This window comes from Natrix helvetica, assembly GCF_964273705.1.
Source record: "Natrix helvetica genome assembly, chromosome: Z".
NCBI classification, from domain to species: domain Eukaryota; kingdom Metazoa; phylum Chordata; class Lepidosauria; order Squamata; family Natricidae; genus Natrix; species Natrix helvetica.
The window spans coordinates 102,491,917-102,515,123 of NC_138554.1; the positions used below are offsets into that span (position 1 = coordinate 102,491,917).

The 23,207-nt window shown below is 35.6% G+C and overlaps 1 protein-coding gene across 6 annotated transcripts; it reads left to right on the forward strand.

Annotated features, from left to right (window-relative positions):
• The first annotated feature begins 1,375 nt into the window (after positions 1–1,375).
• On the forward strand, positions 1,376–21,614 carry TMEM196 (transmembrane protein 196). Of its 6 annotated transcripts, none has more exons than XR_014173540.1 (7): positions 1,376–1,813; positions 14,827–14,883; positions 17,885–18,139; positions 19,027–19,100; positions 19,438–19,475; positions 19,997–20,075; positions 20,917–20,971. XR_014173540.1 is itself a non-coding variant. In XM_081932233.1 (6 exons), the coding sequence occupies exons 1-6, from the start codon at positions 1,643–1,645 to the stop codon at positions 20,977–20,979; spliced, it is 702 nt and encodes a 233-aa protein (XP_081788359.1). In that variant the 5' UTR covers positions 1,376–1,642; the 3' UTR covers positions 20,980–21,614. The 6 variants fall into 6 exon arrangements, 4 of the variants coding, with proteins under 4 accessions (XP_081788359.1, XP_081788360.1, XP_081788362.1 ...); XR_014173541.1 differs by having other exon boundaries at positions 19,994–20,075; positions 20,917–20,944; XM_081932233.1 differs by lacking the exon at positions 19,438–19,475 and having other exon boundaries at positions 19,994–20,075; positions 20,917–21,614.
• Positions 21,615–23,207: the final 1,593 nt, after the last annotated feature.

Here is a 23,207-nt window from a genome sequence, read left to right on the forward strand (position 1 = left end):
TCTGCCTGGGCTGGTCTTGTTGTATTCGGGTCTTTTCCCATGTAAGATTGAGATTGTCTTGGCAACGTTTCAGCAAGGTCTCACTCATCATCTTCAGGCTGGGCTTTGGGCTAACCCAGCCTGAAGATGGCGAGTGAGACCTCGCTGAAATTATGCCACTATATAGTTTAAGAAAACCTACCACACAAACAAAATAAAATAATAAAATATGGATTCATAATATTGCCAAGCATATGAGAAATGGGAAAAGTCACATCATCAAATTATCATTCTTGATTTCATTGGAACACATTTATATTTTAAAGATGTTTAACATTCTCTATAAAAAAAACCTCCCCCCCCAAAAAAAAAGCTCTAAAGGTTGATGAACTGACATGTAACTTGCTGGATGTCAATTCAGTAATTTAGCACACCTAGCACATGTAAGAATGAGTGAATTTTAATATTTCTTAAATATTTCCACGTCTTGTATACAATGTAGATGAAGGGCACAACTGCAGCCATAACATTTTCCAATATTTCCAACATTTTAACATTGATACTAACACTTGTTTCTTAATATGGAAGCTAATATTATGAAAAAATGTTATATAACTCTGCAAATTGTTTGCAATATTTTTAAAGAAGTCAGTAGATCTTTGCTGACATCAAGGAAAATGGTGGGGGTGAGGAGAAACAATGTGTCTGGATAGGATTTTCAGTTTGAATGTTATAGATGTCACAGTAACACAGATGCACATGTTGGAGCTAGTGTTGCTTCACACTTTTTTGTGCCTGTGAGGGGATTGCTGTGTAAATCTTTGACTCCGTCAGAGTAGTGCCTAGCCCTTCTAGGGCCTGGACTTTCTATTTCGGTCTCCCCTCCCTACAGTCAACTCTTTGCGAGGTCATTCCAATGAGAATGAAGCAGGAGGTGATCAGACAAGGTTGACATCTCTCCTATCTCTCTTTTCTGTGTGCTAAAGAGAACTGGTGCTGAATTTAATCTGCCTCTGCCAGTGCTCAGGGATATTATTTATTTATTTATGCATTCATTCATTCTTGTAACATGTGTATCTGACTAGCCATATAATAAAAACGTGACTTTATTAGGACATCAGCGCGGGGGGGCGGAATACACGTGCTTTCAACAGATCGAGCTTGAAAGACCCCTGTAATCGCAAGGACCTGAAGAGGACGCTCATTGCGAAAGCTCGGGAAGGAGGGATCAGTACCGCGGACAGCTCCCCACGGAGCCGTCATTAGCCCTGAATCTGCGAAGCAGCGAGCACCACTTCGCTCCCCCATCTCCGCTCTCTTCCCGGGACGAAAATAAATAAATAAATAAAAAGATTGCGCGGTGGGAAATACGCCCAGATCCAGACTGCTGCATACATCATCTAGACGACGCGCATCAAGCGCCCAAGTCGGTACTGCAAAACATAGAATCTCTTTCTATTGGATCTCCAACTGAAGGCGAAAAACACGCCCTGTCCTGGGGCGCCGTGGCCTTGTGGACTGTGGATATCCCTGGCTGCTAAAGAGCGGAGAAAAGTTTCAGCGGAGAGGAGGGAGGAGGAGAGCATTCCTTGTCTCCCCACCCCAGAGAAGGCGAATGTCTGGTTTTAGTAGCTGAACTGGTAGGAATGATGACGGAGAGAGGATGTGCACCAGCAGCCAGATCATCGGGAGCCTCCTGGTGTTATCCATGCTGGAGATAGGGCTGGGAGTCTCTAGCGTGGCCGTGGGGGCAGTCAGCTTCAGCTTCGTTCTTGCGGGTTCTGAGCGTTCAACTCAGCTGGGAGACTCTTCTCCGGTATGGAGCGGGGTCTGTGTACGTTAGCTATTTCACTCTCTTTTAACTCTTGGTGGTGAATGCAGTCTGCTCTCGAATCCCCCTTCTTTTGTGCAACTCTCTTTTCTTTCCTCTCCCTCGCTTTTCTTGCATGCTTTGCGTAGTTTTGACCTGCATGATTCGACCTTAGAAGCTGCATCTCTAATTCCTTCAATGCGTTTTAGAACAAAACCTGAACTTTATTTGAGCAAGACTCTAGAAAGAGTGCAGAGAAGAGCAACAAAGATGATTAGGGGACTGGAGACTAAAACATACGAAGAACAGGAACTGGGTATGTCTAGTTTAATAGAAATAAGGACTAGGGGAGACATGATAGCAGTGTTCCAATATCTCAGGGGTTGCCACAAAGAAGAGGGAGTCAAACTATTTTCCAAGGCACCTGAGGGTAGAACAAGAAGCAATGGGTGGAAACTTATCAAGGAGAGAAGCAACTTAGAACTGAGGAGAAACTTCCTGACAGTTAGAACAATTAATCAGTGGAACAGCTTGCCTCCAGAAGTTGTGAATGCCCCAACACTGGAAGTCTTTAAGATGATGTTGGATAGCCATTTGTCTGAAACGGTATAGGGTTTCCTGCCTAGGCAGGGGGTTGGACTAGAAGACCTCCAAGGTCCGTTCCAACTCTACTATTGTATTGTATTGTATTGTATTGTATAAGTAAACGGAAGGCTATGCCCCCCTTCCTTCAAAGCTACAGAACACTGGGGCTCACATACTCAGGGCCAAAAAAATTGGGGATGTCAAACTCTGCCCTCTCCAACCACACTCTATGCTGTGGTATAAAATAACCGTGTTCCAAACATCTGACAGTTTCAAGTTAAGATACATAAATGTCTATGTGAAAAGTATATTTTTTTGAAAAATTGGAAGATCGGAGAGTTTTGAAGCACTGCATTATATGCTTGTGCTTAGGCAGAGTCTTCTACTTAAGGTTTCACTAGCAATTCAACAGGCAACTTTACATTTGGGTGAATTCATTTTTAATTGTGGCATCTTATATTGTTGATCGATTTCTTGGTAAGAAAAGCAAATAAAATGCTGATGTTTACATTGTATTCAGTTTCATTGTATTCAATTTCATGAGCTGGACACTTACAGCACAAGCTTAAGTAAGGATAGTCTTAAACTCCTTCTGTAAGGAGTAAAGTAATCTATAAATTATGTTGGCTTTTGTCTCTGTGTAAGCAAAGAATATTCAATTTCCATAGATATTACTGATCATTTAAATTTAATTTAGTACTAAATTACTAAAGTATTAAAAACCACTAAAAAGGTGAGATTTAAAAATGCTTGATTTTCTACATAGTGCTTAGTACTGCTTAAAGTTACAGTGATGGCAATAATAACTAGTCTCATTGAAACATCAGTGGAACTTTTGTCCGGAAGAGGAGGTATAAGCTGATTGAAGAATTTACTTTCCAGTTATATTTCCTATAAATTTTAGCTTTCATTTGCTAGAACAAGATAAAAAAAGATATGATATTTTTATAACCTGAACTGTTTTTTTAAAGGCAACCAACTGGAAATAAATGAAAAATTATTTGTAAAATGTCTACCTCTTTGATAGAATGAAAAATGATGCAGCAATGCTTATGCGTGCATATACGCTCTTGTTTTAAACTGAAAACTTGTTTGTGGTTTTGTTTTGTTTAAATGTCCACTTTTGTATATCTCCATACAATTACTGACATTTATGATAAGGGAAAATAGTAACATCTGGATTAATTTTGGGGAGCAGGAAAAGTATCTGTAGATAATTTTGATAACTAGGACTCATGTCTTCATCTTTTTAGATTGTATCTCATATTTTTGTGCAACTGAACCTGGAAGTATCCAGGCCACCTGCAAGAGCAACCAAAATGGCTGTTGGGATTACACCAATCCCACTCTTTTTACTTTTTAAACTTCACAAATTTGGCACAAATTAATATTGTCCTGTTGATATTGTCCTATTAATATTGTTCTATTTGAAAGCAGACTCTGCACCTGCAGGAATAAGCTAGGAAGAAGAAGAATATTGTTCTATTTATGATGTTTAGATTTAGCCCTGTATCTATTATGCCACTATATAGTTTAAGAAAGATAGTTCACTCTGTTTCCTTTCTAGATCACTTGTCTCTGTGCATAACCATGTGTTGAGAATTGTGTGTTTCCTACATAAGCAGCATGTGAATTGTTGCATCATATTCATTTCCACTGCAAAATGGCTTTTTTGTGAATGACCTGTATATATCTTTCTCCATTAATACTGTATCCTTAATAACGGGAAGAAAACAATAGTGTGACTACCAGATGGCTTGTAAATTTAGCATTTTCACCAACCAAAACTTGTGTTCTTATGGATCTCCAGTATTATATCATCTAAATTGTCATTTAAGTTTAGGAAATTGCCTCTATCTATATTATACTAAAGTGTTCTTAGCATTACATCAGATAGCTCCAGTAGTTGCTTGGGACTAGAAAGGATGCTGAATTTATTTACATAACTAAATGTCTCCTAATCTCTGGCTTCTTAAAGACTAGTTAATGTAAAACCTTCATATGAATGGCTAGTGAGAATCAAACCAATTGTCTGACTTTTTATTACTCTAGTACTGTGATGGCGAACCTATGGCACACGTGCCAGAAGTGGCATGCAGAGCTGTCTCTCCAGGCACACCAGCTGTTGCTTGTTTCTCTTCTGGGTTCTGATGTGTACATGATGACAGCCAGCTGGCTTTCACGTGCATGGGAGCTCTGGAAACCAGAAGGGCAGCTCCCTGACATGCATGCGCTTGCCAGGAAGATGAGCTTCTGGTTTCCAGTGCAGATATGCACGCTGGCCAGCTGGTATTCACGTGCACATGCATGCCAAAAACCAAAGACCAGTTGACCTGGAAACTAGGAGCTCAGCTTCCTGGCACATACATGCATTCCGGGGAACTACTCTTCTGGTTTCTGGCGCTCCAGGGAGTTGCTCTTTCAGTTTCCGGTGCTTCTCCCCCCCTGCACACACGCATATTCCCCGTTTTGGCACTTTGTGCCAAAAAGGTTCACCAACACTGCCTTAGTATAAAGCTGATGATTTTATAATTAGGGTCATATTACATTTTAAATAATAGTTTAATTTGTATGATTTCATGTGTAACACATCCTTATACTGTGATTTCATATAATATGTTATGACATAAACTCTAATTTGTAATAGAAATGACTGGATTCAAACAACAGGCAATTCTGCCCTTAATCCACTGTCTATATTCTCGGAATTCAGTTCATTAATCTGAAGAATCCCAACTAAGTTTAATTTGGGGGGTGGGTGTCAAAGCTTAATTCAAATAATAGGCTTGATTAGCCACTGCTATGTTTTCAACTATGATAGACTCAGGTAACAAAAATAGGATGAAGCAAAAATCCAAAAATGAATAACTTCTGAGGCATCAGCATTATGGCAAAGCTAATTTGCATCTACTTATTTTCTAAAAATAACATAACATAAAAATGCAAAGACCTTTGACCCACTTCAGTTTTCAAATAGCTATATAGAAGCCCAGTTTCATACCTAAGGGGATAGCAGAAAGGTTACTATGGAAACCTTAACTCTGAATATCCCATTTTACATAGATGGAAATAATCCATATCTCTATTCCATCTACATCCTTACAAACTACAACGATCCTCTGAAACTATCATATAACATGTTTTCTTATTTATCTGCATCTTCTTAACTATCTTACAAATTGCTTTAGCAAACTCCACGTGATATAATCCAATGCCCCAGAAGATAATTATAAAATACCAAATAACAATGTAATAAATCATCACAGCCTATAAATGTTTAAGCCCACTTTAGAATTATTAACATGAAATCAAAATCTACCACTAAATGTGATAGTTAAAAACAATGTGAATTTTTTAAAAAAATCAGACATGTTTTCCAAAGGCAAAGACATATAAAGTAAAACAGAAAAAGGATATATTTTTTTAGCATCATCCTTCTTCAGTCGCTATGACCACAGCACACCAAGCATGGGCCTTATTTACCATTATAAAAATGATTCTTAGCAATAACAACAACAGATAGACAAAAGCAATCATATAGCATGATGGTATTCCAATATTCAGTGTTATACTGATGTTTCAAAACCATTAATTTAACTTGATATCTCGGTTCTAAGAACTATTTTTTCAAATAATGAATATTCATAAATAGAAATTAATGAAACTGTTTAATTACGCACAAAAACTAATAGCATACAATTAACAAAGTCTTAACAAAGGTGGTTAACACATTCTATTAGCCTCTATCAATATTCAAACTGGTAGACAGAACAATTTCTGACAATAGGGATATAACTGGACAACTTAGAAATCTTTATTCTAAAAGCGAAAGAACTAGAGGTTTTGTTATCAGTAAATTCAATCACATTTATTTAAATGTGTATATATATTGTGATACTTGAACCACATGATATTCATCAGTATTATGTCAAAATATATTCTGTACTATCAAATAGGAGCCAATGTCCATGAATATAAATATTTCCTGGACTACATATGTAAAGAATCATAAAACTGAAAAGGGGCATTACATTTTTGGGTACAGTCCTCTGTTCAATGTTAAAGCATCCCCAATCAATGAATTGCTAACCTGTGTTTAAACACATTCAATGTGGTCAATGTATTCAAACACATTGAAATGAATGTCTTTCAATGAAACTTTCAAGAATTGCTTTATTATGAAGAGCCCTCCTCCCCACTTTAAATTGCCTTCCTGTATTCAGTAATCCATGCCCTCTACTCTCGACTGATACAAGTCTAGATTATTTTCCTGTATGGTTTCTTTTCAGATATTTGAAGACTCCCCCCTCAGTCCTCTCAAAGTATACATGCTGGTTCATTCAATTTCCTTTTATATGAATTAGATCATTTGAACTTCTTTATTGCCTATGTTAGAACTTTCTTCAGTTTGATATGGTCCTTGAAACACCATTTAGGAGTTTTAGCAGAGCAGAATATAGTGAAATAATGATTTCCTGTGGTTTGGAAACTCTTCTGTTGATACAGCCTACACTTCAATTTGCATTTTGGCAGCCTTGACACACTGCTGATTCATACTAAATTTATATCAACTCCTTCTCTGGGATGTTTTCTTCAAATATTATTAGAGGCCAGGTTAACACCATTCTGTACCTGTACATTGATTTCATTTTCCTAAATGAAGAATTTGGTATTTGCATTTCATTATGTAATTTTCAAATAATTTTAATTAGATGTATCAGAATATAATTTTTGCTGTCTGAAGACTGAATAAAATTCCATTAAAATTATTTCTGAATAAATATGCATATTGCACTAAAATATCAAATTCAGATAAATTTATGGACATTGTGAGAAAGACCAACCTAATATCTCAAAATATAAACATTACCAATATAATATCTTAGAGTACTTGTTTACATTTATTTTGAAATTGAATTGTATTCAATTGTAAGATATGCAGGATACTGTAAATTCTCATGTTTCCTCAAAGCATTTTGAATCACATTAGGATATGGAGATGACATGATCTGTCTATAGGAGTTCTGGCATGCAGCAATTTTAGTAGCAAAAAGAGGTTTCTATACACGTGTTGCACAGAAATAGCTGGAAATGCTGAATAAAGTGATTGGTGTTTCCAGATGAGGCCTAACAATTCACAGTAGTTTTCCAGACACAATATTTTGTAGAGAAGATTCAAGGAGATGCTTTGCATAAATCATCTAAATATAGCATTTCCTTAGCTTTTGAAAATCTTCTGATTATTAATATATCAAAAAAGAAAAGAAAAATAGAAGAAGGTTTATTATCTTAGAAATCACTTAAACTACTAATTTTATAATGCCAAACTTTGAGATGATTCCAATGGTTTATAGAAAAATGAATTCAATCATAAAGCAATTAAGATCAATCATTCCATTAATCAAAACTGTATGGAAAGCATTATCAAACCCTGCTCTCACACATAAATATCAAAATATGGAACTCTGTGGTATTTTGGAATGCAATCGTCTTTGCTCTTTGCTTCTAAATACCTTATTTGCTTGTTGTAGCCATACAATGTGATCTATAATTGGTCTCTCGAGTGGAATACAAATACGTCTAAATTTTTGAAACCAAACAAAGAGTTAGTTCTCCATAGAAACAGAATAACCAATCATCAGAGTATGTGTAATACTGAGACATTCACTCTTAAGAAGACAGCATACCCACCCTGAAACAAAGATTAATTAAAAAAAAACTTTTGCTAAACAAGCCTGTATTGCAACAGCCAACTAGAAATGAATTTACAACATAATCCTGGTTATAAATATGTTTATTTTTCTGGTATTTAATTTTCCACACAAAAATGCCTAGGCTCTATAGAACAATTTTCTAATTCTATTAAATTAGAATTTAATTGTAATTACTTTGTAGGATTTGGAAGCTGTTTTATTTATGCTATTTTATTTTACTTAATCAAGGCTGACCTCTGGTACAGGATGTGGGATTTCTAGCTTCTTAAGAATATTTAAGGAAAAGATACTGGGATAGTGGCTGACTACAAACTGAGTATGAGTCAGCATTTGATGTGGCTGCCAAATACAAATGCAATTTTAAACTGCATCAACAGAATAAAGTTTTGAAATCATGGGAGGCGAAGTTCCATTATGCTGATCAGCTGATGCATGAATATTGTGTTTATTTCTGGATCCTATCCTTTAAGAAGGATTTAGATTAAGAGAGGGGAAAGAAGATGATCATGGACTAGTAATGAGATTTTGCAATGAAAGACCAAAAGACCAGGTTTGCTTACACGAGAGAAGATCATAGGTAGGATATAAGCAAATATTTGAAAGGAGAACATTGAGATCTGTCCTCTGGCACCCCAGAGTACAGGACATGTTATAATGTACTTAACTCACATAAATGTAATTTCTGATTGAATGTTGAAAAGCATTAGCTTCCACAGTTTAGAAAAAGAACAAATGTTCTGGGATCTCTTCTTTTTCACTGACGGTACTCAAAATATAAATTAACTTGCTGCATATTGGAAGTTCTTTAATTCATGCACTGAGAAATGGATGGCACCTAGGGGCCAGATGATTTCCTCAAAGTCTGTGACTCTATAAATATATTTAGAAGAGATCTTGCATTTCTATTTTTACATTGATTCTCATATAAAGATTTAGTATTTCTTTTGAAATTCAGAATTACATGGATACCTGGACACCTGATTGTCACACTTTAATGATTAGTGCATTTAGCCTGCAATCTCCATCTTAAATGTCTATGGAGATTCTCAGTCTTAAGTCTTCATCTTAAACTTTAAACCTCCATTTTTAAACTATAAATCTCATGATTAAAACAATTGTTCCATTTTATGTATTGTTTTCTTTAAATTGTTGGATGCCATGCCATTCCCCCCCCTCCCCCCCCCCCCCGTCAGTAATCATTTAAGTCTACTAGGAAGAATTTTAGGAATGAAAGTTGGGAGACCAGGAAATGACACAAAGAGGACTATTGTAGGGAGGACATGGCATGGCTTTGAAGATAACTTGGAAGTTATAAATGGCAAAGAATGTGGCTACTTTCTGGTTTAGCAGACTAACAACTGTATCAAAGAATTACATGCTGGTTTAGCAGAGTGTATTGTGGAATTCCCTGCGACTAGATGCTGCTTTAGGAGACTAACAGCAATATCACAGGACTACACTGATTGCTGTTAGGGGTTGGGGCACAATTCAAGGAGCTAATAGTTACATAAAAGTATGAATGCTTTTATTTGTGGAGCAAACTTTACCATGTAGAATCTTCCTAGTCAAGAAAATTACAGGGACATATTCTGGAAATTACCAGCAGTCAATACTGATTTAAAGGCTCAATATATACACTCAATAAATTTCAGCAATGTTTCTGTCTATGAGTATGCATGCCTGTGTATCACTGTGTTCACTCACTATCCAGAAGTTGTTGGATGGAGCAGAGCAGTTCCTTCTTGGTAGGAGTCTCCTCACTTTGTAACACTTCTCCCCAAAACTAGAATTTCAACTTTAGAGAGTGAAACTCTCTTCTGCAATATTTGATGGGGCAAATTGCATACACTGCAAGTAAAATTTTAATTATTTCATCATCAATCATCATCTGCCTAGATTCTTTCAAGTAGGTAACATGTAGCTGACTGTATGAATGTATCAAAGATCAGGTGAATACATTGTCAGAAAAGCCTCATCCAATGGCTATGCCTTTAAGTTGTACCGATGGGAAAATTCATGGGGAAGGTCAGGCAGACCTTCATGATCTTAGATTCCATGTCATGGAATAGAGGAAGTAATATTTCATTGTGTACAACTACATGTACCAAATGAAATGAGGAATCCATGCTATATTATTATCACTCTTTTTTGCATATCTCATAGAAATGGCACAATATTAAAGTTTGAAGAAGTAAATGGATCCTTCCCCCATTTATATACTTTATATATCTTGTATATTGTGTTGGCATTAGTTATTTTTCTATCAAGAACTGATCTGTGTGTATGAGTGGGTAGGTGAAAGAGAGACACACAGAGAGAGGGGGGGAGGGAGAGAGAGAAAGACAGACAGACAGAGACATTGTATGAATGAAGTTGAGCATTACTGCTAGTAAATTATGGTCTTTTCCTGTGGTTAAATAACTGGCCAAAATATTTGATTATTGCAGGATATAAATGCAATTAATAATTAATTAATTTCAGGATTAGTCTGACTTCAAAGAACAAAGAAGGTAAATTATTGGACCTACTGTTGATCAACCCTGAATTAAAATTCTTAGAAAAACATTTTGAGCAAAACACTTCTTCAGCATTTGCTTTAAAATAATAAACTGAAATTATATCTGTTGAAAGTTTCAAATTTGAAATTGTTGGAGATCACAGTATTCAAGCTCAAAATAGACGTGGGTTTTTTGTTTGAATTTTTTGAAAATCAATCTGGAAGTGCTTTAAATTTAAGTTGCTCTATTTCAAAAGAAACAGGGTTTCAACATAAAAATGAGTATTTTTAAGCTTATAATATTTCCAGAATCTATATAAAATATTACATAAAATGTTGTGTACATCCTACTGGTTTTATCTAATAATTAATTATGCATAAATTTCTTAAATTCACCAAAGAGAAAAGAGCTGTAGTATTTAACATTTGGAAGCAAAAGCCATGACAATAGTATTTTTATTTAGACATTTTTCAGTTATAGAAATTATGTATATACATACATACATACATACATACACACACACACACACACACACACACACACACACACAGAGAGAGAGACTTTCACACATAGGGAAAAAGAGCCAGGGCCATATAAGAATAACAATTATCATATTTAGGAGACTATAACAGATCACATGATTGAGAGTACTATTCAATCATTTATCAATAATCCAGAATAAATAATGTGTTCCACTATACCCATTTATTTCATTGGTAAATCATTTGAATTAATAAATTATAGTGTTGCTTGATGCATTGCTGTGAATGTGTTGACCCTGACTAGCAACCATATACGTTGCTGAAATATGTAAAATTAAATAGATAAATTCATCCCATCAAAGAGAGATGGGATGAATGAAATTTGAAACAAACACAACATGAATGAAACACAACAAACTATATTCTTGGAAAATCAGGAATAAAAATGGATATTTTAAAATATATTCATGGCCTCGCAAAGAAGTCCAAGCTTGAAATGAAGTCTATGCTCCTTTACTTGACATGTGCCAATATTTAAGTAATATTCTCAAAAATATGCTTTAACCTACTACATACTTTAGCATAATAATTTTGGGGTGTACCTTTTTTTTAAAAAAAAAGGTTAAACAAGATTTAAAGAGATTCCTCAGCCATGTTGAACAATTTTAGAAATCCCTCTACTGTATGAAGATTTTTTTTAGGAACGTATAACTATTAATCACATTTTGCTTGGAGCTTTGCTTGCATCTCTTGACTGTTGATTATAGCCTGCAGACACTCCTACCTTCTAGTTTTGCTTTCCTTTGTTGCATATTATCATGAACATTCTTACTACTTGGCCAAGTTTGAATTCATAAGAGAAATAGAGTGCATTACATTTGTGTTTTATAACAATCAAAGAATGGTTGCTAATTATTTTACAGAATAAAAAAAACAAATTCTGGATAATATACCTACTATACATGCTGTAGTATATAGTTAAGAGAGATCTTGTTTAGAAGCATGCAGTATTTGAACTTGAAAATAACATTAGAAATGATGCTACTAAATATACAGAGGTTTGGCTAAATTGAATCTCAACAGACAGAAATTATAATTTACACATCACTTGGTTGATAAAGGTATTTTGTTAAAATACAGCAAGGGTTCAACTATTGTCCTAGATCAGTGGTTCCCAAAGTGGGTGGTACCGCTTCTAGGGGTCGGTGGGATGACTTAGGGGGGCACTAAGAGGCAAGGAGGGTGGCAGGGGTGGCGCTAAGAGGCAAGGGGGCAGCAGGGGAGAGCTATGAGTGCAAGGAAAAAAAGATCATGTATTATGTTGGCTGCAGAGGGCGTCACCCCTAGGTTGGTAGCTTCCCCTTAGCTAATTCTCAGATGGAAAGGAGAAACTTGCCGAGCAGAAGATGGACTGTTTAAAGCCCATTGGTGTGGGCAGAAGGACAAAATTACCCAAACAAACCTGGAAATAGCTGCGGGTTTCCCTTTAAGCAACGTCACCACCCTCCCCTCCAATCACTGCCTTCCTCCCAGGAGAGGGGCGCGCACCGCTTCAATCACCTGTCCCCCAACAGTGCCGGCGTCTTAACCGACTGGCTTGGCTTGTGAAAAGGTTATTTTTTTAAACGGTCGGTGGGGAGATTGTGCACGGTGTTGTTAGGGGGGAAGAAAACCCCACCAATCGAATTCTAGTTGAGCTTGCAAGAGAGCTCTTTGCCACTGGTTTAAAAAATGGTCACATATTTCATGCCATCCTTTTCCTTTGCATGGAGACGCTGCTGGGTAAAAGTAACTGGGGAGAGGGGTGATGAATGGAAGTACGGTCGTTTGTTTTTGGTGGTGTGGATTTTGGTTAGGGAGGTTTGGATTACCAGCAGGAGGGAGCTTGCATTGCAATCTTCCGTTTCTAGCCTTGGAAATACGGATGTTATTAAACTCACGGGAGCTTTCTTTGATATAGGTATAGTATACTATATGTATATATTACTATAGTATAGGTCAGGAGTCCCCAAACTTGGCGACTGTAAGACTTGTGGACTTCAACTCCCACAATTCTCCAGCCAGCATAGCTGGGAGTTGAAGTCCATAGCTGTCTGAAGAATTCTGGGAGTTGAAGTCCACAAGTCTTAAAGTTGCCAAGTTTGAAGACCTCTAGTATAGGTTCTTCTGCTTGAGCAGGCAGCTGGACCAGAAGACCTCCAAGGTCCTTTCCAGCTCATTTATTTTAAGTTTATAAAAGCTCTACTCAATTCTGGTCACAAGTGGATTTTCTTTTAGGATATGTGTTTAGTTTTCGAAATATCCCCATTCCCATCTTCTCCTTGCGGAATTACTGGTTTTGAATAGTTGGTTCGGCGAGCAGAAGTTTAGCCATTGAAACCAGGTAAGCATTTAAAGGCAGAATGCTTGTGTCGTGCAAAATAATTGGCAATCTGAAGGAGATAAGATTATATTGTATGCCTTTGTATTGTGTGGATATGTGCACACATAAATTTTGCAGCAGGGTTAACAATGACCAGAGCACCTCTTGGTTAGCATAGCCAATAAGAAACTTGGCCAATAATATTAAGGCAAGTATGAGCAATTATCTGTCCATGGTTGCTTTAAAAAATGACACCAGAGTTTCTTGCCATTTTTGGATGGGGACTGATGAAAACAGTAATACAAATCTTAAAATTAAGATTTTTTTTTTAAAAAAAGGAAAAATAGATTGTATTTCAGTTTTGCTTAGATATGTGACGTGAGTCAACCGTTTTTGATATTTAGACCACCAAATCTTAAAGATGGTTTGGAAGGTGTTAGTAGCAAAGCTAGTGTTGATATTGTGGAAATTAATAAAACTTAAAATTACAATGATGTTATTGCAGGGATGTGACTATCCAGCTAAAGTTGTTTCTCTGACATTCTAAGACTTAGATGTCTGAGTGATATCAGAATCTTCTTTTGATGGAAATTCCAGATTGGGTGATAAATCCATTTTCAGATACTGAGGAAGATGGGGTAGTGGAGGAACAACTCATAGAGCTGCAAAATGACATTGAGCTGGAGCCAAAGTTTAAGAAATCATATCAAGAGTTTTGGTTGCAGAAAGAAATTTCTGATTGCTATCCTGCACTTTGGACAGTGGTTAAGAAGCTCCTTGTTGCATTTACAACATCATATTTGGTGGAACATGGCTTCAGTGTGGTCATCCAACTTCTCTCCAAGCAAAGAAATCGACTCCAGATTACTGAACATGGTGATTTAAGACTCCTGCTAAGTGACTTAAAACCAGACATTGGGAAAGTGGTATCACTTCATCAAGCCCATCTATCACGTTAAGAATTTACTGAACAGTGAAGTAGTTACTAAATTTTACTGAGTTTACTAAGTTACTAGTTACTAAGGTTCTTGATAAATGACTATTAGACTTTGAAAACCTGATGTCACTGGATCATGTTCAGTGATTTTGTTGAATTAGCATTAACTAAAAAGGTTTTTAAATTGGATTTTGAATAAACGTGCAATTAATTGTTGCAGTTTTGAATTTTACTGTTACTATCTTTCTTCCATCGTGCAAACCGCCCAGTCACATGACCCCCAGCCATGTCCACCAAGCCACACCCACAGAACCGGTAGTAAAAAAATTGAATTCCACCACTGGGTGGGGGGGGGGCACTGAGGATCAGTTTGTAGTACCAAGGGGGCAGTGGACTGAAAAAGTTTGGGAACCACTGTCCTAGACCATAAAAATATAATGTATGCCTTTCTCCTTGCAGTTTTTGCTTTGTGGAGTATGCGGAATATTCTGTGCCAAAAAAAAGTCAGGACTTATTGTAAGTGTTTTACTGAACTTTTTGTAAGTATTCATAAGTGAAATGTAAGCTTTGCATATCATGACTTTATATTTTTTTATTTCAGACTCAAAAAGTTAAATATAAGTTAGAGAGATATATAAGAATATATATCTAAGTTAAAAAAAATCTAATGAAATGGACATAATAATTAAAGCCATTATATAAAATAAAGTACTTAGTCTATACTGTTCTTGACTTTGTTCCAGTTTTAGCTTGATAGCAAATACTGGACTGAATATTCGGTGTTTCTGAACTATGAGATAAACTTATAAATTTCTTAAGGGCAAAGACAGACTTATTGAGGCTGTGGAATTTCCCAAGTAAGTAAAACTGCTTATAGGTAGTCCTCTAATTACAACAGAAATTGAGCATGGGTTTATTTTAAGTTAAAGTTAAGTTAATTTATTTTAAATTATCGTTAAATGGTTCATCTGATTTTATGTGATTACCGCTGATTTTATGGGTGCTTTTTTTGTAGTGGCCATTAAGCAAATGTGGTAGTCATTAAATGAACATGATAATCGTTAAATGAGGCTGTTTTCCCCAATGGGTGGGTTTTTTTTATGAAAGCATAAAAAAATCACAGTCATATGACTGTGGGATGCTGCAAATAGCCATAAATGTGAGTCAATTGCCAAGGGGTCAAAATGCAATCAGATGACTGAAATAACATTAGAATTCTAAAACAGGTTGTAAATAGCTCTGTGGAGGCCCATCATAACTTCAAGTGGTCGCTAAAGAATTGGTCATTAAGTGTGGACTACCTATATATTATATACTCATGACAACTAGATAGTAGTTGAAATAGAACATAAACACATGAAAAAGAAATGCAATAATTCAATATTGATGTTGATTTAGGGAGATGTTCAAACGATGATTTGTATCCTCCTTTACCCTTGTTCATCATTCTGCAGGTATTCCACTGCTGGCTCATAAAACAGCAGATCTTTCAAAAGGATTGTTAATGAAACAGGCCTAAGTAAGAGATTTTAGCAAGCATCTAATAGTGGTAGATTTATTCAGCTTCTCTGATTAATCCGTCTTTAATCATTAAAGTTCCATATGGCCAGCCAATGCTGCTAATAAAATGTAAGCAATCACTGAAAAAACCCAAGACATTGGAACTGATAGAGGAGCCAGATTAAAAAATATATTTATATATGTCCCCTACTTTCACTTTGCATATCTTCTTCTTTTTCAGGTAGTTCAGAATAGAAAATCTACCAAATGTACTTGGTGTTGGGTGCTTTGGTGTTGTATTCCAAATTGATGTTGGTTAGCTAGTCCAGTATATTATTTGCCTGAGACTTATTGATACTGAACAGCACAGTTCCTTGCATAGGATATGTTTGACCACAAAAATTATTATTTCACCATTATAGCATGTAAAAAATGTATATATATCCACTCTGATAAGGAGGAGAGCCTGTGGCTTAGTGGCTAATACAACTGCCTAATATGTAATACAGCCCTGGTTCGAATCCCAGTAAGGGTATGGCTAGCTGATGAGAGCTAAATAGCTTGAAATAGATCTATACTAGTTTCCCTTTATTCATTTATCAGCACAAATACAACACACATACATATATGTGTGTGTGTGTGTGTGTATATATATATATATATATATATATATATATATATATATATATATATATATATATATATATATATATATATATATATATATATATATATACACATATATACACACACACACACACACACACACACAAACATACATACATATATATATACATACATGTATATATACATATATACGTATACATATACACATACATACATACATACATACATATATGTGTGTGTTTTCTGAGGTTTTCGCGGGTGTTTGTATGTACATCTTTGGTTGTTCGGGTTTTCTCCTGTGTAGAATTGGAAGTATCTTCACGACGTTTCGATGAAGTCTCATTCATCATCTTCAGGCTGGTGCTTCCGGCTTGGTGGAGCAGCACCAAGCCGGAAGCACCAGCCTGAAGATGATGAATGAGACTTCATCGAAACGTCGTGAAGATACTTCCAATTCTACGCGGGAGAAAACCCGAACAACCAAAGATGTACACACACACACACACGCACGCACGCACGCACGTACGTATGTATGTATGTATGTATTTGTGTTACAACCCCTGGTATGCCTAAATATGGGAGGAAGGTCACTACTCCCTCTTTCTGTCCTTCGGCTCATCACAGAAGACCATGCAGGCAGAAAACCAGATTTTTTATTTTTAATGTTGCCTTTTTATATTTGTGTTGTATTTGTACTGATAAATAAATAAAGGGAGACTAGTATAGATCTATTTCGAGCTAATTAGCTCTCATCAGCCCAGGTTCAAATCCCAATAAGGGTATGGCTAGCTGATGAGAGCTAATTAGCTCGAAATAGATCTATACTAGTCTCCCTTTATTTATTTATCAGTACAAATACAACACAAATATATATAAATAAATATATATATATATATATATATATATATATATATATATATATATATATATATATATATATATATATATATATATATATATATATATATATATATATATATATATATATATATATATATATATATATATATATATATATATATATATATATATATATTTCTTGCTATGAAGTTTCCAAACAACAATTATTATCTACCAGTAAAACATTGAATGGGAATGGGAAACAATGCCATAATGGAAAGGACATGTTTTAATCAGTCCATATTTTGTAAGTTAGCATTAAAACAGCGACACTCAATTCTGTTAGCTGAAACAAAAGAAATATAATAAATAGATGTAGAGTAGTCATTGAAAGGTTTGTAGCTACTACTCTTATTGTTCAAATGTATTTTTATCAACATGTTTGATTGATTTTTTTTTGATGTGGCAATTGAGTTCAAATTAATATATAACTCAGTTGCTTTCTCCATCTTATCATCTCACAGTAATGTGAATTTTTGTTTCCTATCAGATGATACTTTTCTCTGCTTGCTGTATCTGTGGGTTAATTGGAGGAATATTAAACTTCCAGTTTCTTCGAGCTCTAATAAAGAAATCCTCAGCCCTCTATCCACTGCACCTTACCTCCATGTCTCTAGCATGCATTGGAATTGGTGGTTGTACCCTTTCTTCATGGCTAACTTGCCGACTAGCCAGCTATGAACAAAGAAGAATGTTTTCAGAAAGAGAACATTCATTACATCACTCTCATGAAATGGCTGAAAAAGTAAGTTCACATGTTTTTTTTAATTTGTTATGCTTTTTTTTAAAAAATATCTAATATACACAGTCAACCTTACATGAAAATTCTCTGATCGATTTGTAAGTCACTTGAAAATAATGCACATCTATGTAATATCAACTATATTACAATGTAAAAAGTTACACTTATATATTCCAGATTTTCCAGTATTCTCATTTCAATAAAATGCATCCACTAACTACACAGCTCCATTGTGTAACTATAATGCTTTGCACTAAATATAGAGCTCCTTGGCCTAAATAAGCTAATGGCTGCGTAACTGTATATCTGTTCCACTTCCTGCATGAAAATATATTTTATAGTCAGTAGAGCTGGGGCTTACCAAAGATTAAGATCATGTGTAGGAGGACAAGCAACACAATCTGCAGCTACATACAATGAACATGTCATTGGATTGTACCACTTTAGATTGCTGATGGGAGAGCAAACTATTATGTCTCCTGATTAGCTCTTGGGCAGGATTGGGCAATCTACCTTTAGTACAGCTAAGGATACAGAGCTATTTTTTGGGGGGGAGGGGAGACAAATCCTCAACTCTTAAGTTAGCAGGTATTTCAGATACCTATTTTTTCATGTTTTTATTGGAAACTTGTATATGTAAGCGACTGAAACATTTAGCTTACTAAATGCCTACATTTTGCTGCTGAATCTCAGAAAACATATCTGAAGGATGTCTGAGGCTGTCTACAGATTGTGTGCTGCCCATCCTTGCCCTACTGTGGAAAGAGTAGGATGTTAGTTTGGAAGCTGAAAAGTATTGTGTTGAACAGGAAGTCCAACTTTGCCTAATACTATAGGCACCAAAACATATGCAAATGATTGTGCTTTATTTGTAATTTATTTTGTATTAGAGATTAAGGGGTATTGAAATAATCGACCTGCCCAGCTGCCCAGTGATACCCCCAACACCAGAATTACCTCCAAGGTATGCTGAATTCTAGCGAATTATCATGAATTAAAAATGTTGCTTTTAACAGAAACACATGTGGTTTTAAAGAAAATTCTTAACTTAATGATTATTCACAGAAATCTTCATTCATATTATACAAAACACTTTATTAAAATCTATGTATTGAATATACAAATAGCTTGTTTACACATATGCAAACACACATATATATTGTATATCTTCTCTTTCTACATATATTACTTTTCTAATCAACCTGTTGTTTTAGCTTCTTACACATTGCACTACCACTATGAAATATGTTCTCTGCTTACATAATTATTATACTTCTTCAATTATTCTATTTTACACTTAGGCTATATAACTCTGTCCCTGTTGTTTGACTGGCCCAAGGTAAACCAGCTTATTTATTTATTTGCATACACACAATTGCATATTTATTTGTATATATATACATACAGAGGTAGATATTTTTTTTAGAAAATATATCTATTTTGTATGAAAATCATAAAATGAAAGAGGGAACAGCCTGAAGAACAGGAGGAAGAGCCACTGCCAAGGAGCAATAAAAGGGGCTCATGCCCAGAAATTTGAGAAAATGTCTCAAATAGCCTCTTCCTAGTTCACACAAAAATAAAGAGGAAGGGGCATGCAAATTCAAACTTGCAAGTTTTGTTGCCCTAGTTGTTATAATAAAATAGTCCTAGACCAACCTAAATGGCATTGGTTTCTTAGCTTGGACTACATTGTACAGCTAACGCTCTTCAAGTAAACAAGCATCATTATTTTATATATTGGGGCAGAGACTTAGGTGAGTCCTGAACTCATTTTATGAGGCTGACTTGCATTATCTCCATCCATTGTTTCAAAACTAAAGAAGGTGAATTTATGCATCTAACTCTGTTTCACAGCAGACAGGTGTCTTCATCACCACACCCTCACCTCAATCAACATTACCTGGAACCTTATCTGGAAATCCCAGCTGAGTCCAAGGTATGGGCATTGGAAAATATTCTTAACATCATCTCTTTTGTCAATGAACATTTGGTCCATTTCCTTAGGTTGAGATAAAAGTGGAGATGGGATAAACATACAGGAAAAATAGTTTATGGCAACCATTTCAGATGATGCTTCTTACAGGAAAAAAAACATTTTCCTACATGTGGTGCTAGTTAGGAATATTAGTTGATGTATGAATAACAGCTGGGGACAAGTGTAACACAGCCAGGAAAGGAATCCTGCCAGGAAAGATTCAAGATCTAGGTGTAGCTGGGCCCACTTTGAAAAGAAGATGAAATATAAATAAAAGCTGAAGTGAGAGGTAACCCAAGAATTAAAAAAACAAACCATAAATGCCTCAATCAATGAATAAGTCAAGATCAATAAGCCTATTTTACTTCAATGTCTCTTGCAGGCAATCAAGGATATCTTCATTTTAATATTTTGTATATGTGCTAGAATGCCTGTCAATTTGTGAAAGAGATTGTGCTCTGCATACTTTATAATTTTCTGGCTGTAGCATGGCTTTCACTAATCTCTCGTGTTTTTGTTATGTTACATCATATTCTAGATATGTACACTATAGCTAGCTCAACGTTGGCCACTATAAGCAATCTGAGTCTTTGCAGTTGAATAAGGCCAAAGCGTTCCCCCATAACACAATTTATCACATTGTACATCGTTTACTTATATAGATTCATTCTTTTGTGTGGAAAATGATCCTTGAAAGTAGTGCTTATATGGGCCAGATGTTAGCTACAAAGGTGTGCTGTTTAAATCTGGGCTAGGTTACTGCAGTATAACTGACTTTGACTACCCGTTTCAATTCTCACAGGAAGTGACAGATAACATGTGTAATGGAGGACCACATCTAATTTATAATGGAAGAGCATACTGAAATATTTACAATGTTTAAAGAACAACTATGTTTAGGATTTTCTTCAAGAAAACTCAGAAGCCAACAACTTAGAGACAAGGTCCTAAAACATTATGGCTCTAACTTGCAATAATTTCACAACTTCAAAACAACAACAGCACAGTCACATTTTCTTTCAGAGATTTGCTTTGATTCCCATTAACTGAAGTTATATAATTGCACATTACTATTTGGAAGATATTTGGAAGATAAGTATTATCACATTTGATTTTTTTTCCCTGAGTAATTTTTAATGGCTGTGATAATATATGAAACTTACTTTTCAGATTTTACTCAAATTTTTTTTAGGAATTACTTTTTGATTTGAAAAAAATCTCCTCACTATAAAAAAAAAATAAGAGGGTTTAAATATTGGATTGCATGCTAACAGGAAAAGAATTTGGACATGAAAATGTTGTCTTTCCTATGCAGAGTGTAATGAATGAATTATGAGAATGCTACTCCCCGCACCACTGTCTGTGTTTTGAAAAGTTTTGGGAATTTTTAAGGATACTATGAGGTCAAACAATGTTTTGCTGTAAAAAAAATGTACATTTTTTCCAATTTATGGTATATTTCCTAATTTGTTCATAAAAGATGTGAAATAAAATGAAACATAGGAATGGGATTATTTTTTTAATCATCCAAACAATTTTTACAATGATCTACAAATCCAAGTGAGACACAAGGGAGAGTTGTAATTCTCAACCAAATTTAAGGCAAGTGTTCAGAAAATGTTCAGACCTTCTTTATTTAACTACAGCTCAAATAGTATATTCTTGTGGTTTTACCACATTTGCATCTCTTAGCAGATGAAAGTTTGTTATCAATATTATGCATTATAAATAAACATAACAATCTGCTATTAGATAATATTAATAATACTAATGCCCTGTTTCCCCCAAAATAAGATCTCCCTGCACAATAATCCCAATTGGGCTTTTGAGCACATGCGTTAAAATAAGTCCTCTCCCAAAAATAAGCCTCCCCCCAAATAGGTTTAGGTTTAGGTTTATTTGGATTTATTATATTGCAACAACAGCAGCAGCCATGATGTGATCATGCTCGCTGTCTCCTGCACCTCAAAAATAATAAGGCTTCCCCCAAAATAAGGCCAGGGGTTTATTTAGGGGGGGGGGTCAAAAGAAAATAAGACCTGTCTTATTTTCGGGGAAACATGGTAGCACTATAACCTCTCCCATAGTCAACTGAGATACGCACCAATTACATAGTCATAAAAAGAACAAATACAAAGAAAAGTACAAATACTGATGGTAGAAATATGCAAAAGAAGGATGATATAAACTTTGAACCTCAACTCAATGGTAAGACTTTCAAGATGCCAACTAGAGAAACTAGGATTATGAACAATAATGACGAACTTATAAAATGCTTGCTAAATATGGCACATCACAACGTTTTGGATGACACTTCAGCATCCACCAATACCCAACTATATTCTTGAAAATATGCTTGTATGCTATTCTCATGTGATTTTTGGTGGCTGAAAAAGCATCTGAGAATGGGTTGGGGTTTTAAGTGACTTCTGAATTCTCTGGAAGTCATTTTTGTGTAGCTTCTGTAGTCCTTGAAAATCAAATGAGAATGGGTATGCTTGTGCAGTTTTCAGAGGCTGCGCAATGTTCTAAGTTAGAAAAATCTTCCATATTTCTTGTAGTGATTGCTCCAGAATCCAAATCTAGCATCTGTACCCCAAATTGCAAAGATCCAGGATTTCTTTCATTTTTCTGCAGGTTGGGTCAAAAATCACCCAGTTTTATGGAGTTCTGTCATCTTTCCAGGTTAGTTACTGCATAGGCTCCTATCCCAGCATCACTGCTGCAGGGGTGGGTTTCTGCCAGTTCTAACCTCTTCTATAGAAGAGGTTCCACAAATCTACAGTGCCGTTTAGAAAAGGTTCCCTCCCCCCGCCTGTCCACACATTATCAAGATGAAGAGCATGAGGAGGAATTCTGGGAGTTGAAGTCCACAAGTCTTAAAGCTGTCAAGTTTGAATACCCCTGGGTTTTTTTTCTAAAGGGTGAGAGGTGCAAGGGTCTTGTAACTTGACAGCTTTAAGACTTGCACACTTCAATGCCAGAGTTCCTGAGCCAACATGACTGGAGGAAGAATTCTGGGAGTTGAAGTCCACAAGTCTTAAAGCTGTCAAGTTTGAACACCCCTGTTTTTTTTTCTAAAGGGTTAGGGGT

Bases quoted from the DNA above. Each gene is read 5' to 3' on its own strand.
- TMEM196 (XM_081932233.1), top strand. From the start codon at position 1,643: ATGTGCACCAGCAGCCAGATCATCGGGAGCCTCCTGGTGTTATCCATG. The intron at 18,140-19,026 runs GTAAGTTCACAT...ATTTTGTATTAG, and splicing joins CTCATGAAATGGCTGAAAAA to AGATTAAGGGGTATTGAAAT. The intron at 20,076-20,916 runs GTATGGGCATTG...CAATTCTCACAG, and splicing joins AAATCCCAGCTGAGTCCAAG to GAAGTGACAGATAACATGTG.